Source organism: Sebastes umbrosus, chromosome 17 (genome assembly GCF_015220745.1).
Source record: "Sebastes umbrosus isolate fSebUmb1 chromosome 17, fSebUmb1.pri, whole genome shotgun sequence".
In the NCBI taxonomy this organism is placed as follows: Eukaryota; Metazoa; Chordata; class Actinopteri; order Perciformes; family Sebastidae; genus Sebastes; species Sebastes umbrosus.
Window position 1 is genome coordinate 13,519,909 of NC_051285.1, and position 15,779 is coordinate 13,535,687.

Consider the following 15,779-nt stretch of genomic DNA (forward strand, 5'->3'; position numbering starts at 1 on the left):
TAGTTCAGAGCTTCGAAGCTTCATTCATAATCTAAAAAATCTAAATCTAAATCAACAGAGTGCTGCACAGCTTTTTTTCTTTTGTTTTTTGCGTGTCTATGCATACTGCTTTCACCTGGTATTTCTGCAGAGTTGCAGATAAAGATCAGGCAACACTAATATTATTAGTATTATTATACTATTTGTAGAATTAGATTCCAATGGTAGCTGCATAGTAGTGATGGGGCTGGTTCGGGCAAGCTTACTAGAAAATATCACATGTTCAGAATAAGTTATTAATAACTTACAGAAACACTGTGTGTAATAGTCCAACCTCCAGCTTCTCTCCTCTCTCTGTCACTGTCTTTCTCTCAAACGCACACACACAGCTAGTGCTGCGGCACTCAGTCCTCAGTCTGCACCTATGTGTATTTATGTGATGAAACTAACAAGGTATATTCATTAAAAAAAAGTTGGATCTAATATAAAAAGACTTACTTATTTAATCCAATTTTTTTTATGGTGACAACGTCAAAAAATATGACGACAGAGAAGTTTTTGTTTTATTTGTCATATGCCGGTTAACACAGGGTCAACGGTACAATGAAATGTATAGGATGAACAGGTCATCTCAGCAATAAAAGCAATAATCAAATAGGATAAGATAAAATTACATAACAAGATAGAAAGACAATGATAAAAAAAATTACAATAAGTTGTAAGATAAAAGGTGATTACATAGATAAAATGAAATATAATACTATATATACTATATACTATATATATATATATATATATATATGAAATGGGGGTTGTGTGTAAGAGTCAGTGAGAGTATCTCCGACAGTATTGCACAAATGTAATGACAGAGGAATGAGATATGGGTTATGAGAATGGAATTAGATAAATTGATAAATAAAAAAATATACATTCGATATTCAAAGCTTCATTCAAAAACCTCAATAAAAATTTTAAATGTAAACAAATGATGTTCGCTGCAGCCCTAGCTGTAACACTCGTTGGTGAAACACTGCATACTGTAGCTTCAAAGTTTGTCTCTCATAGCCTAATGACTAGATCATGATACTAGCATTGCCAGCGTATTTGAACCAGTGCCAGCCATGCTAGAAATGTCTTGGCACTGCAAGAGGTTGGACATTAAAATCAGCTGTTGAACATAAAACATTTGATGCATCCAAATATTTGTGCCGAGGGTCACATCGTATACATGCAGCTTCAGTGTCGCAAATTCAGAGTTAACTGAGGATACTGGAATATGGTGGAATAGTCCCACAACTGGATGTAAAAAAAGGAAGATACTGCTTTAGTAAAGCACTGAATCCCTAACAGCTCCAGAGATGCTGCTCTGTACCTGACCTTTGAACTCACCATAGAGGAGAAGCAAGAAATGAGAAGTTTGCAAAGATCACAATGTGAATAAATCACCTTGTAGTCTTTGTTGCACATTCTTACTTTCTCCTGACAGCTAATGTAATCTGAGCGTCTGCCTCTACATCTGTTTCATGCAGAGATATATGCAGATCCTCAAGAATGCCTTGGAAAAAGAGCCGTATTTCAGAAAAGTCACAGCTTGAGCTGCAGCACCATGTAGGATCTCTCTGGATATGTTATCATCAGTAACCATTATTCCTCCCTCTCTGTCCCCTTCATCAGTTCTTCAACCAGGTGCTGATGCTGGGAAAGACCTCGGTCAGCGATCTGTCCGAACACGTCTTTGACCTCATCTTGGAGCTTTACAACATAGACAGCCACCTGCTGCTCTCAGTGCTGCCGCAGCTCGAGTTTAAGCTCAAGGTATAGTAAAACACTCTTTTCAGTTAAACATTGAGGCACCAAACTGTTTGTGGATTTCCAGACTTTTAATGTTTATAGCTGTTTGTTGTTTTGCTGAGTGTGCCTAAATAGAGCGTCTTACATTTGTCATATCATGTTGTTGATGTAATTGTTGTTACGGCACTTTATTAGGACATTTGACAGATAAATGGCATTATTATTAGATTTTTTGGTGAGTTATAGAGATGGAAGTAGCAGCAATGCTTGGGTTAATATTGGTATTATGAGTTTATCCCCACAAAATCTGAATTCTCTGACCTATTACCCACAGAACTGCACATTTTCCACTTTCTCTGCAGGTTTGTTGATTCGTATTAGAAAGATCGAGCAGTCAGCATAATGTTGCCTCTGCAGTGTCTCATAAAGGCCTCCTGCTGATGGATAACGCTCATTAACTGTTCAGAGGGAGTGTAGATCACTGCCGTCTCCTCAAAATAATAGCTGTGATAAAATCTCTCCCCCACAGACTACACACTGTCTCTCTCTCTCATGCTCGCTCATTCATTCTCACCTTTCTCACTTTTTCCATCGTTATCTCTCCTCGCTCGTTTTCTCTCCCCACTGCTTTTCTTCTCTCACCTCTCTCCTTCCCACCTCTTGTCTTCCTTTGTCCTTACTTCTCATTGTCTCTGCTGTTTCCTTTCTTCGATGCTCGTTCTAAAACAAGATTGATACTAAAGAAACTGCTGCCTTTGTGTTTTGGAAGTGCTAATGTTGCAAATGTAGTCAATGTAAATGACTTGGCGTGTCTGTCCATTCGACACAGCCAAACTCTGTGCATCATCTCTCGCTCTGTCTCCCTCCTTCGCCCTGTCTCTGCAGAGTAATGATAACGATGAGAGACTGCAGGTGGTGAAGCTGCTGGCGAAGATGTTTGGAGCCAAGGACTCTGAGCTGGCCGCACAGAACAAACCCCTCTGGCAGTGTTACCTGGGCAGGTGGGTTACAGCGATGTGGCTATAGCATCCACAGATCCTTAAAGGGGCTATATGTAGGAATCAGAAATAGCTAGTTAACAGTGACACCTGTGGCCGTTAAGTCGACAGTCAACGTCCTGTTGTTCGTGCTCGAGGTCCGTTTTGATACCAAACAAAGGTCCCTCCATGAATCGAAGGACCAGCCGATGTTGATCCTAGTCGTCGTCGTCGTCCCCCCCCCCCCACCCCCCACACCACAATCTGAGTTGTGGTGTGGGCCGGTTGTTTGTTGGCGTTTCTAACCGAACGTTAGCTATGGGCCCTGTAGAGAGTAAAGGCACTCGTGAGCGAGCATGATGTCACATCCATTAGATTTTCCTGGGGAAGAAGTTCCTCATTCTTCAGTCTACAGGCTGATAGAGGAAACCCAGAAAGTCGCGGAAGGTCTAATTTTTTAGGTTAGGTTACAACCTGTTGACACATTGACAATAAAAAGCGATTAAAAATGTTTATGCGTGTAAAAACTTACATACAGTCCCTTTTTAAAGTCTGAAAAAAATCTTAAAACACCCACACTTGATATTTCATCATAGGGGGTTACAATGTGTTTTTTGAACATGCAATTATTTCTTATTGTTGATGTTTCACTCTTGGATTCATACAAAACCGGGTTGTTGCTATACAATATAGTGTTTATTGTAGTTTCACACCGTCATTACATTGACTTGTAACATAACATTGACTGATTTGTCAAACACACACTTCTTGATAGTTTTAGAAATTAGTTTTTTGCTTTATTCAGTTTAAAATTTGAGATCTGTCTCTTGGTTTATGACTTTGTTGCATTACAGTCATACATACATACATACATTAGAGTTGTACATTTTGCTTCCTGAGATACAGTGAGTGCATGCAGCAAATACCTACTGGGTTATTTATGTTTTTACCTCGTGGAGTTACTGATATTCACATGCATTTCTTTACCCAACAGGTTTAATGACATCCACGTGCCTATCAGACTGGAGTGTGTTAAGTTTGCCAGTCATTGTCTCATGAACCACCCAGACCTGGCCAAAGACCTCACAGGTAAATCAGCTGAAATGCATTGACCTCTAAGCAGATACATTGTTTTGGAAACTTGCTCAGTGTGATCAGTGTTGAGTTATTTTGCCACTATATAGATGTGATACCAAAACACAAATTATATGTTACAAGCTTATTGTTCCTATCAAGTGTGTAATTTATACAAAATGAGAAGCAATTGCCAGAATTTGTTTCTGTTAGAGCTGGCAGGTTCTCTCACATCCCCTTCATTTATTCCTGTTTTCTTTCCCAGAGTTCTTAAGGGTACGATCACATGACCCAGAGGAGGCCATCCGCCATGATGTCATCGTCTCTATAGTAACTGCTGCCAAGAAAGACTTGTCTCTAGTGAATGATGCACTGCTCAATTTTGTAAAGGAGAGGACTTTGGACAAAAGAGTAAGTGGACAACTTTTGTATATGTTTGATCGACGATATGGCAAGAAACTTTTGTCCGTCAATATCTATATTCATCTCAATACAAAGGAAGTCTCTATTTCTGTTAAGCTTAAATATTCCTTAGTAGTAGTTTCAAAACCTGAGCAATGACGATTGTATGAGCTGCAAACAGAAAAATCTAGTTATAATTATTTATTTATACAAAAATCTTCAAACTGGTCAGTCTAAATCCTTATGAATTTTTTTTTTACCAAATATCTCTTGCACTAACGTCATGCAGATCAGGATAGCGGAACCAACGGCTCTCATATTTTGTTCGCGGCCGGGATGCTCAGAGCAGATGCACTGTCTGCCACTGTCGTGCTACGACACGGGGATGTGCAAATTCAATGAAAATTGTCTATTCAACCAAGATTTCGCGGCATGACTGAAACCAGTACCAGGCAATCTATGCAAGGCACAGTGTATTTTGTGCAGGAAGTGTTTGAAGTGCAATCCTACCTGCAGAGTGACAAACATCTCCGATACCAGCAGCAGGGCAAGCGAAATTGTCCCTTACCATAAGCAATCGGTTATTGTAAAGTTCATTCCGAGTGGCATTTAAAAACAGTCTCAAAAAGTTGTCAATATAACTTGCCTTAAGCTGTAGGAACCCTGTGTGTGATGGGTCTATTAACGTGAGGGAAAGCACATACTTATGTTATGGTTTGTTGCTGACATGCCTCTCTTAGAGCCTTGTAGCTCATTGCAGGGGATGGGTCTAATAGCTGGTGAGAGTGAAACTACTGGAACTCTGAAGGCTTTATTAGATGGTGATGCAGGCAGTTTGGGGTATTTCCCGTCTTCGTTGGCACATGTTTTCAGTTAGATAACATTAATCATCACCTATCTGTTTTGTGTGGGTCTTTAAGTAGCATTAGCCTAGCCGCATTTGGGACTGCCTAATCCACTTTGTGGCCAAATGGGTCTTTAAGTAGCCAAAATGTCTCCACACACACCTCGTTATCCACAACAGCTCTCGATGTTTTAAGTGCTTCCTGCTCCGACCCGTCAAGTTTCCTCTGAAGTGAACTTGTCTCTGTCCTCTGACTCAGTGGTTCCCAAACTTTTCCACGCCAGTAACCCCTAAACCGACACAAATTAGACCACGGACCCCCATTCGATAAGCATCTGATTTGGATTTTTGCTTTTTAGGGCTGCCCTCTCTTAGTCAACTAATTGGTTGTTTTGATCTTAGTCGACTCTCTCGATTTCTTTTGGGAATTAGTTGTTTTGAATGCTTTTTTCATGCTTAATGACTTATTTCCAAGAAACTTACGAGCACGTTGACTAAGAATTTCTTTGGTCGAGCACAGCCCTATTGCTTTTAGATGTCTTATTACAGAAAGTGTATGAAACCCATGACCAAAATAGTCATATATTCTGTCATTGTGTTACTTGTGGATGGAATTATAGTAAAAATAAATGATTCCCCTTTTTGCTGTGGACCCCCTGGAAACCTCTCAAGGACCACTGGGTGTCCCAGACCCCACTTTGAAAACCACTGCTATAACTATATGGCTTTTGATACCAAAACATGTATTGTGTTTAGCTAACTCTCAGCCTATTTTGGAAAGAAAGCTGTTCGCTCTTAAAGGACTGCAATATGTTTTTCTAGTAATAGCTCTATATCTGTGACTTGATTGTTTTTTTTAGTATGTTGTCAAACAATGTAGCTTATCGACTGTATATCAAAGTTTTTAGTTTTCTTATTGAGAAAATTCCCTATCATAATATCGTGTTTTTGGGGGGACTACAGCCACTGTAGCTTCTCAAAAAATTCTCATTTAACTAGTTGTCACGATTGGTAATGTCTCTTCCTCTGTCTTGTCCCATCTTCCTTCAGTGGCGTGTACGTAAGGAGGCCATGATGGGCCTGGCATCGATCTACAGGAAGTACTCGCTGCAGGGAGAGGGAGGGCGGGAGGCCTCTAAACAGATTTCCTGGATCAAAGACAAGCTGCTCCATATCTACTACCAGAACAGCATCGATGACAGGTTTGTGGCCACGTGTTCCTGGCAGTAATATTAAAACATGAATCTCAAACGCCTTGATGAATTTCAATAAAGCGTTAAATACCTTGGGGTAAGTTTTTAAAAGGTAGAGCATTTAAATATGTTCCCTTAAAGATGCTGATGAGCCTCAGTGAGTTCCTTGAGTCAATTGCTCAACCACAGCTTTAGTGTGTGCCTTGAGCTATTGGCAGTGTACCTTGAATTTCAGCACTTAATTTTGTTTGATTAATGTGTCTTGTTCCGTGGATAACTAGCCGAATGCAGATAATGACATCGCATTGAGATGCTTTACAGCGTGTGCCAAACACTTTTCACCCGTCTCAAACACAAACTGTAAAATCAGGCTTTTAAATCAGCCCTTCAGGATCTAAAAAGCGAATGCTTCTCTCTAGACTGGAACGATTTGTCACTGCAGTTTGACAATCATACAGGGAAAAATCTCATAGAGGAAGAAACACCACCTACAGAAGCCTCAGGGCTCCATAATGTAAAGCAGTCACAGCTGCTTTCACAAGCAAGTGAAATATGTAGGATGTGTTTTTTATAGCATTAGAGGAGCCAGACTGCACACTGCAGCATCACTCACTTCACTTTAACCTGGAACATTTGGTGTGTTATAGGCTTGTGTGGTAGTCGGTGTTACACGGTGTTTGGGCACACACTGATTACATTATTTGCCCACCGCCCCCATCGTCGTTTTGCTTTTTTATAGGAATAAAACCCATTTAGTTCATTCTGACGTATCGGCGCTGTGTTATCAATATATAGTCGGACAACGGACGCTACAATCTGAAAGCGAAAGTGTCTGCTCCGTACGGAGTCTCAGCTCAGAGTAGCAGGAGTCAGATTTCACACACGGGACGAAAGAGAGTTGACAGACAAGACGATGGCGGAGGATTTGGTGTCAAAGCAAAAAGCAAAAGCGACTATTTGGCAATACTTCGGATGTAAACCCAATGCTATAACCTTATAACCATAACGTTAATGAGGCAATTGTCGTGCGGAGGACTTAGCGTTCACAACCAGTGCGCACGGCTCCAGGTGGGAACGTGCAGCCTCGCAGCGAAAGCTGTCACAAGTTTATTAACCGATGGGAAAATTTCCTCACCGTGACATCCCTAGTGTGTTGATGTTTCTCCACTTAAATATGCACAACATGGGAGAGCTTACAGTGCCTTATTGGGGGGGTTGTCGAAAGTCATTCTGCAAAATGTCACAAGCTGAAGTAGAGGAGCCAAAGTGGGCACCTCTGAAAAAAGCCTGACTGATAAACTCCACAAAACATCATAGTTTCAGTGCAGTCTACTGTGTCTGAGTTTGCAGTTATCCTTTGAATCACTTTGCTGCAGTGGAGCTGTTCAGCTGCCAACAGGAAACGTCTGTATTGTAACAGGCAGTTCCTGAGTGTGTGACTGTATGAAAGTTAAGCAGGGCACCACTGAAATACTTCTGCATGCTCAGCTGAATCTCCATTAAAACCGCTGAAATTTGATTATCCAAAATTTAAGGACACAGAGCGTCTGAAAATGTCCCATTTTTATTATGAGAGGTATTAAAATGGGAGATTATACCAGGACCGCTGAGCAATCATGTCAGTCTATTTAATTAGATAGTCTCTGATATGGTTGTCAGAAACTGCCAGTGGCCAGTGAGGGATAGTAATCTCATTCATGCATAACTATTCAATCAAATTCAACAGAGAGCTTATAAATAATAATGTTTTTTTGCCCCATCTTTTTTTTTTTCAAGTATATTCCCAAATTTTCATTCCCACTTTGTCCTGAGCCGCCTTAATTTCAAACCCCTCTGTAGATAATCCTATTAAACAAATCTAATGGTAGCTTAATGCCTGTCAGGACTCGGCTTAAACTCTTAAATAGGAAAAACAAACAGTGTTTGTATCTGAGGATATTCTTGATTTAATGTTTCCCTCCGTGTGCACAGGTTGCTGGTGGAGCGGGTCTTTGCCCAGTACATGGTTCCTCACAACCTGGAAACTGCTGAGAGGATGAAGTGTCTTTACTACCTGTACGCCACCCTGGACACAAACGCTGTCAAGTAAGTCTTTCTCACACATGAAGGATCAGCAAAACATGACTTGCCATTTTCAGTCGTGTCTGTTTTGTTGTTTGGAAAAGATTGTGATGATTTGAGGAACATACTGATGTCTAGATAACTTTGAGCTCTCTGGATGAAATGTTCAAGATGAAACCCTTTATTTTCCCTCTGTACTTCTGCCACTTCCTCTTCATCATTTGTTTCCATCTCCATCTTTTGACTCCTCTTCATCTGTGCCTCTCAGAGCTTTGAATGAGATGTGGAAGTGCCAGAATCTGCTGAGACACCATGTGAAAGACCTGCTGGACTTGATCAAAAAACCCAAGGTAACTCTGACTGAAGCACACTACAAAAAAGCTGATGGTTAATATAACATCGTCTCATGTTTCTAAACTATTTCTTTCTGTTTATGTGCTTTTTTTTTTAGTCTGAAGCATCGAGCAAGGCCGTATTCGCCAAAGTCATGGTGATCACAAGTAAGGGATCTCACACATTAAAACTGCACATCTGGTTGTTTGAATTACCAATTTGTCGAGCCACTTAGCATAGCTGAAGTAGAAGAAAAAAGAACAAAACTTCAAATGAAATGGCTGAAACAGGACAACCTAACCACCCTTGTAGACGTCAGCTTTTAATTGTGTGTGTCTACAGGGAACCTGCCAGACCCGGGCAAGGCTCAGGACTTTGTGAAGAAGCTGGCTCAGGTCCTTGATGATGACGAGCGGATCAGAGATCAGTTGGAAACCTTGGTCAGCCCCTCATGCTCCTGCAAGCAAGCTGAAGTCTGTGTGGTCAGTATTGACGTTTCTGTCCAAGTGTGGTGACCTCTAATTGAAATGCTGTCATCCCTCCACTGGCTTTGTTTTGATTGATACCCTTATAGTTAGAGTGTAATAAGTAATACTGCGAGCAGGGCTCTAAACTAACTTTTTTCACCATCCTCCCGGAACCGTCCCAAAATACAACCTAAGCCACCCCGAAATGTGGACCGTCCCAAATTTAAAATCTTTATTTTCTATATTATCATTAGTTCATCATTCAAAGTGACCTTTAACATTTAAATAAAACATCACAAAGGGTTTATTTTTGTTCATAAATTTGATTTATCCAAAACTCTTTTTATATTTTAAAAAGTAATTTTATTTATTTTTTACTTATAATTTGCATGTTTTTTTTTAATTTTATTTTAATGTTAACAAAGCAGCAAAGTTAAATTAAAAATATTTTCTATGTGTAAAAAGTAGTATTTGGTCAAAAAACAAGATTTTTTTATATGGGCCTCCAAAGAGCTAGGACCGGCCCTGCTAGCCGGGGAATTTTTGTGAGATCCTCACAAAACTCATTTTTGGCCACAACTCTAGAATTCATCTGCTAATTATGACAATTTCACACAAATGTCTAATATGATAAAATGATGACGTGATGACATTTTGGACAGACATGGATGTAAACTGCTACTTGACTAGTTTGGCGGAGGCATACAACCACAAGGCGGTAATTTTAGTTTTATTATTATTTGTTTGTCACCTTTTCAGCGAGACATCACTAAAAAGCTCGGCAGCCCTAAACAGCCCAGCAATCCATTCCTGGAAATGGTCAAGTTCCTGCTGGAGAGAATTGCTCCTGTACACATCGACACAGAGTCCATCAGGTACTGAGTGTGTGTGTGTGTAGAAAGGTCCATAACAAAAAAGTCTTCACATTAATACAAAGACTACAGTGATATTTGATTCATTTGTGCGGTATTTGACCATTTTTTTAAAATCTCTCTCTTTTATCTCTTCCATCATCCATCAGTGCTTTGATAAAACAGGTTAACAAATCTATAGATGGAACAGCTGATGATGATGAGGAGGGTGTCCCCACTGAGGAGGCCATCAGAGCAGGACTGGAACTGCTGAAGGTAAAAAACAGCCAGACAGCTGGCAGCAGCAGTCGCTATAGTGATACACCCAATTCCCAACAATAGCTGTCTTTTTTTGTGTTGTTAATTGATTTTTCAATAATAAATACATACAAACATTCACATAAAGCAGCATATTTGCCCATTCCCATGTTGATAAGAGTATTAAATACTTGACAAATCTCCATTAAGGTACATTTTGAACAGATACAAAATATGCGATTAATTTCTGATTAACTATGGACAATCATGCGATTAAAAATTTTAATCAAGTGACAGCCCTAGTAATTGTTATTTAAAAATATTCATTCGATGTCATTCAGCTGTTTGACCCTTTTTGTTTTTCATCCCACACAGGTGCTGTCGTTCACACACCCGGTGTCGTTCCACTCTGCAGAGACATTTGAGTCTCTCTTGGGTTGTCTGAAGATGGATGACGAGAAGGTCGCCGAGGCCGCGCTGCAGATCTTTAAGAACACGGGCAGCAAGATGGAAGAGAGTTTCCCTCACATCAAATCGTACGTTTCATTCATGCTTTGATTCATTCTATAGCTTACAGCAGGATGTACGCAGTCACACTCTGGTATTTAATCAGGTTTGCTTTGGCCATGCTTCACTGACTTATGACAATACTTTCTATGGTTTGTAATGGTGTTCTCCTGCCTGCTCCCCCAAGTGTTTTGCTGCCGGTACTGCAGGCCAAAGCCAAGAGAGGCCCCCCTCGCCAGGCCAAGTATGCCATCCACTGCATCAACGCCATGTTCACCAACAGAGACACACACTTCGCCCAAATTTTCGAGGTCAGTCAGTCCCGTCTCTTTGGATTTATGCTTGTTTTACACATAAAATAAGAAAAAAGTTGTGTGTATCTTCTGTTTTTACACTTGTTTTGTTCTTTCAATACAATTTTACTTTTATGATTTTATGCAGTGAAACAGATTAGATTGATAAATGTGCCTGAAATATTTAGAAAATGTAAAGAGAAACCACCTTGAGTTTTCAAGTAGTGAAGAAGTGAATGCTGCTATGAATGATTAAGTCAATGAAATGTTATGTGTTTGTGTTCCTCCAGCCTCTACACAAAGGCCTAGATCCCGCTAACCTGGAGCAGCTCATCACTCCTTTGACCACCCTGGGTCACCTGGCTCAGCTGGCCCCAGAACAGTTTGCTGCACCGCTCAAATCTCTAGTCGCCAACTTCATTGTGAAGGATCTGCTCATGAATGACAGGGTACACAAGTTGTTGTTTTAAGACCTAAAATCTAAAGAACATAAAGGCCAGTTTTTAAAAGTTATTATTATTTATTTATTCAACAAACCTTAAATCTGGACTGCTCCGAGGTCCCGATAAACTGTTCATCACAGCTCTAGGATCAGTATTTTTATACATCTATTTTGACTGATATATCAATTGTGCTATAATTTGCAATGTTAGAGGGAATGTTTCCCATTTTCATTGAAAATCTTATGAAAATGATAATGGTGTGATGTTTCCTTAAGTGTGTAGAATATGATGTGTAGGCCAGGACATCTCTTCACCACAATATTTCATTTAAAATGGTATTTTGACACACATTTCACCTTCAACAAATATTGCGCCTCCATTGCAATTTCGATTAATGGTGCAGCCCGAGTGTTTTTGCTGTCTGTTCTTATCATGACAATTAATCATTTAAAATCGAACCTCCCGCGGGAGATCGTTGTTTGCATGATCCTGTTGAAGTCGATCTAAAATAAAAACCATAACAGCTTGAGCATTCATTCTTTTTGCAGCAGAAAGCCAAGGCTTCTGTCTTCATCGCGTCATCATGTTATTTTCTCATGATGACATCATTACTTTACATTACGTAATGAAACGATCAACAGTCTGCCCATAAAAATGAGCATATGTGAAAAACTTAAAAAATATACATAGTTCAAATAATGTTAGTTGTGTTGAGAAATGTTTTGTTCATGTTTCTACATTCAGTGTTTAGGAAAAATGTTTTGTGTTTTTATTCAAAAAAAAATTGTTTTATTTAAGAGAATTATTTTGGTTTATTGACTTACATAACCTTTTAGCTCAGGTTGTACAGCTTTTAGGGATATGAAGCATTTAAAGATACTCAGAGAAATTACATCACAATAAACAAAAAATATCAATGTAGGCACTCGCGGACCATTTCTTCTGCAGAGTTCAAAGGGTTAAATCTTACTGTGTTATTTGTGTTGTCTGTAGGTCCCGGGCAAGAAGACAACCAAACTTTGGGTTCCTGATGAAGAAGTGTCCCCGGAGACTCTGGCCAAGGTCAGTGATGAACCCTTGTGTGTCTCTTAGAAACTCTGTCCAGTCTACTGCTGTGTTTTATCTTTTTTTTTTTAAATATCTGAAGAATTCTTTCAGGGACAGAATTGTCATGTCAATAATAATAATATCAACACAATCTTAACAAGTAAATGAGACATTTCACCTCATGCTGAATATTGAAACTGAAATGATGCACCATTGTTGACCCCAAAATGATTTTTGACCTTCCGCCCTCCTCCATTCAGATCCAGGGTATAAAGCTGATGGTGCGGTGGTTACTAGGAGTGAAGAACAACCAGAGCAAATCAGGCAACTCCACCCTGAGGATGCTGACTGCTATTCTACACAGCGATGGAGACTTAACCGAGCAGGGCAGGATGGGGTAAACAACAAAGCCTTTATTCCTTTCTTAGACAAAGGTCCTGTGTGTGTCAGACTCTTGAGCGGCTCAGAGGAAGCTTTGTCTTCACATTATAATCTTGTAATTTTCTGCGAAGCGCTGGATTTTAATGGGTGTTGTGGACCCTACGGGGATGTTATGCTATTATCGTGAACACATTAGCAGATGAATAAAGAAATCCTTGTTTATTCTTGTCTCCTCTGCTCCGTCCCCTCTTCACCCCAGTAAACCAGACATGTCAAGGCTGCGGCTGGCAGCGGCGTGCGCCCTGCTGAAGCTGGCACAGGAACCCTGCTATCACGAAATCATCACGCTGGAGCAGTATCAGCTGTGCGCTCTCGTCATCAACGTAAGAATCCCCACAAGTCTCCTCTTTTCACGCTAAGCTCAAGCTCGTTTTAGGGCTCAGCATCTTATTTTTTGTTTTCATGGTTTTGAAATGTTGCACTACCAATAGACATCATTTTCTGTCCAACACCCAGGGCTACTCCACCTCTTCGCTCCCTCCCCATATTCCACTTCATAAAGTGTCTTCTCGTCTTAATCATTGTCACTGTTTTCTGTGCGGCTTTCCCTTTGCTCTCCAGGATGAGTGCTACCAGGTGCGACAGTGTTTTTCCCAGAAGCTCCACCGAGGCCTGTGCCGCCTCCGTCTGCCTCTGGAGTACATGGCAGTGTTCGCTTTGTGTGCCAAGGACCCTGTCAAGGAGAGGAGGGCTCACGCTCGCCAGTGCCTGGTGAAAAACGTCAACATACGCCGGGAGTACCTCAAACAGCACGCCGCCATCAGCGGTAAAGAAACTGAACAAAATTCGATTTTCAAATGAAATCTGACAATTGTTTTTATTCGTATATATTCATGTTTTTAACCTTAAACGCAGCTATAACAAGTTTATAGCACGAAACATGTCCTCCATTGTTTAATGTGTAACTTACTCTACAGTATAAATCTAAAAGGTAGGAGAGGTAGGGATACAAATAAGTGATATGACTGTAAAAAGAAAATTTAGAGTGCTTTCATACCTTATCTGTCTGGATCAGTTAAAACAAACTCCTGGTTAGTACCGTTTGTTTGGGCTGGTGTAAAAGCTGTCAATCGAACCCCGGTCCAAACCAAACAACCAAGCGGACTCTGGTGCAGCAAACGAACCAACCACAGGATTTTATGATAGCAGATATGGGATTTTAACATGATTTCAAAAGCTAAACTTATTACTCTTATTGATCTGTATTTAAGATTATGTATAGAAGCACGTCAGCGCAGGTATTTTTCCTATTTAATATGTCAAACTCCTCTGTTTCGTTTGTAAAAAAGTCAGTGTGAACCAGACCAGAACCTAAAGAAAGAAAGAAAGAAATTAATAACATGTTTTGCGTTCCTTACAGTGCACCTCAGTGCACATGGCAGTACTCATTAGCCCTGTTATGATGAGGTAATGTTGGTGTAATATTTACCTTGTGTGTGCCAACAGACAAGCTGTTCTCTCTGCTGCCGGAGTATGTGGTGCCCTACACCATCCACCTGCTGGCACATGACCCAGACTACGTCAAAGTACAGGACATCGAGCAGCTCAAAGAAATTAAAGAGTAAGTAGGTTGCTGATATCTCAGATGAATAGAAATACACATGTTATAAATTAGATGAAACTCTTAGATCAATATGGAATATTACAACCTGGTGTTTATGTTATGGAGTCACATTTTTGGGGGGGGGGACAGCTATGTTGGCTGTAATATCTTTGTTGCCCCTCAGAGAATATTATTCATAAATTGCATCTGCAGTTTAAGGTCTATGTTCAAGAACTTAAAAGGAAAATGCTACAATATTATGGTGAGAATCCAAAGTCCTGTATGCTGATGTCAAACCTCCCCTGCTTATTAGGGCTCTGTGGTTCGTCCTGGAGATCATCATGGCCAAGAATGAGAACAACAGCCACGCCTTCATAAGGAAAATGGTGGAAAATATCAAACAGACGAAAGACGCCCAGGCCCCCACAGATGCCAAAACCAACGAGGTACACGTTACGTCTGCAAGTTCATGTTCACTGAATATATCATATATGGACAGTACATATTCATTCACTGCTCTAACTCTCATCCTGCTGACCAGACTTTTGTCTCTTCCCTGTACAGAAACTCTACACAGTGTGTGATGTAGCCATGCACATTATCATGTCAAAGAGCACCACCTACAGCCTCGAGTCCCCTAAAGACCCCGTGCTGCCCTCATGCTACTTCACCAAACCCGACAAGGTTGGTCTTCACCCCAAAGCATTGTCCAGAAAATGTGATATTTTACTTCCAGCAAAGCAGTTCCTTTTGCATTCTTCTTTTTTGATATACAGCTAGAGATGCACCGATTACCATTTTTCTTGGCCGATAAAAAGCCTCACCTGCCTACTCCAATTTTCTTTCTAAGAGCTATAATTGACGTCTTTTATTTTTTTTTTACCACCGTCCCGAAAAATAATTTCAACTGCCCCAAAGTCAGTGTAAACCGTCAATAATTCTAAATGTTATACTTTTACTTTATTGTCATCTATAGTGGTTATTTGTATGAAAACACACAATTCAAATGATTAGGAAATAAATTATTGTAATTTTATTTAAATATTTGCTTTGATTAAAAAAAAATCTTGGCATTAGTAGTTCTAATGATGTATTATAAACTGCTTAGAGGAAGTTAAACTGGTCATAATTCCCTCTCTAATATCTGTTTTATATTGCTGTGCAAACATCTCCCTCAAACAGCTGGTTTATCCAAGTTTCTCGGCAAAAAATACATTTTACTAGATAACATCCTGATAGCGTTATAATTTATCTTCACCAAATACTCATTTTGGC

At 40.0% G+C, this 15,779-nt stretch overlaps 1 protein-coding gene across 2 annotated transcripts in view; it reads left to right on the forward strand.

Annotated features, from left to right (window-relative positions):
• The window catches only part of pds5b (PDS5 cohesin associated factor B), a 39,870-nt gene that overhangs the window by 18,169 nt on the left and 5,922 nt on the right, over window positions 1-15,779 (forward strand). For both annotated transcript variants that reach the window (XM_037748835.1, XM_037748836.1), the window contains exons 8-28: window positions 1,654-1,794; window positions 2,656-2,771; window positions 3,742-3,836; window positions 4,087-4,232; window positions 6,118-6,269; window positions 8,232-8,345; window positions 8,590-8,671; window positions 8,773-8,821; window positions 8,997-9,136; window positions 9,881-9,996; window positions 10,143-10,248; window positions 10,606-10,766; window positions 10,925-11,048; window positions 11,321-11,479; window positions 12,467-12,535; window positions 12,781-12,917; window positions 13,161-13,284; window positions 13,523-13,727; window positions 14,408-14,522; window positions 14,818-14,950; window positions 15,069-15,188. In XM_037748835.1, the coding sequence (XP_037604763.1) occupies window positions 1,654-1,794; window positions 2,656-2,771; window positions 3,742-3,836; window positions 4,087-4,232; window positions 6,118-6,269; window positions 8,232-8,345; window positions 8,590-8,671; window positions 8,773-8,821; window positions 8,997-9,136; window positions 9,881-9,996; window positions 10,143-10,248; window positions 10,606-10,766; window positions 10,925-11,048; window positions 11,321-11,479; window positions 12,467-12,535; window positions 12,781-12,917; window positions 13,161-13,284; window positions 13,523-13,727; window positions 14,408-14,522; window positions 14,818-14,950; window positions 15,069-15,188 (2,604 nt within the window). The remainder of the gene's footprint in view (window positions 1-1,653; window positions 1,795-2,655; window positions 2,772-3,741; window positions 3,837-4,086; window positions 4,233-6,117; window positions 6,270-8,231; window positions 8,346-8,589; window positions 8,672-8,772; window positions 8,822-8,996; window positions 9,137-9,880; window positions 9,997-10,142; window positions 10,249-10,605; window positions 10,767-10,924; window positions 11,049-11,320; window positions 11,480-12,466; window positions 12,536-12,780; window positions 12,918-13,160; window positions 13,285-13,522; window positions 13,728-14,407; window positions 14,523-14,817; window positions 14,951-15,068; window positions 15,189-15,779) is intronic.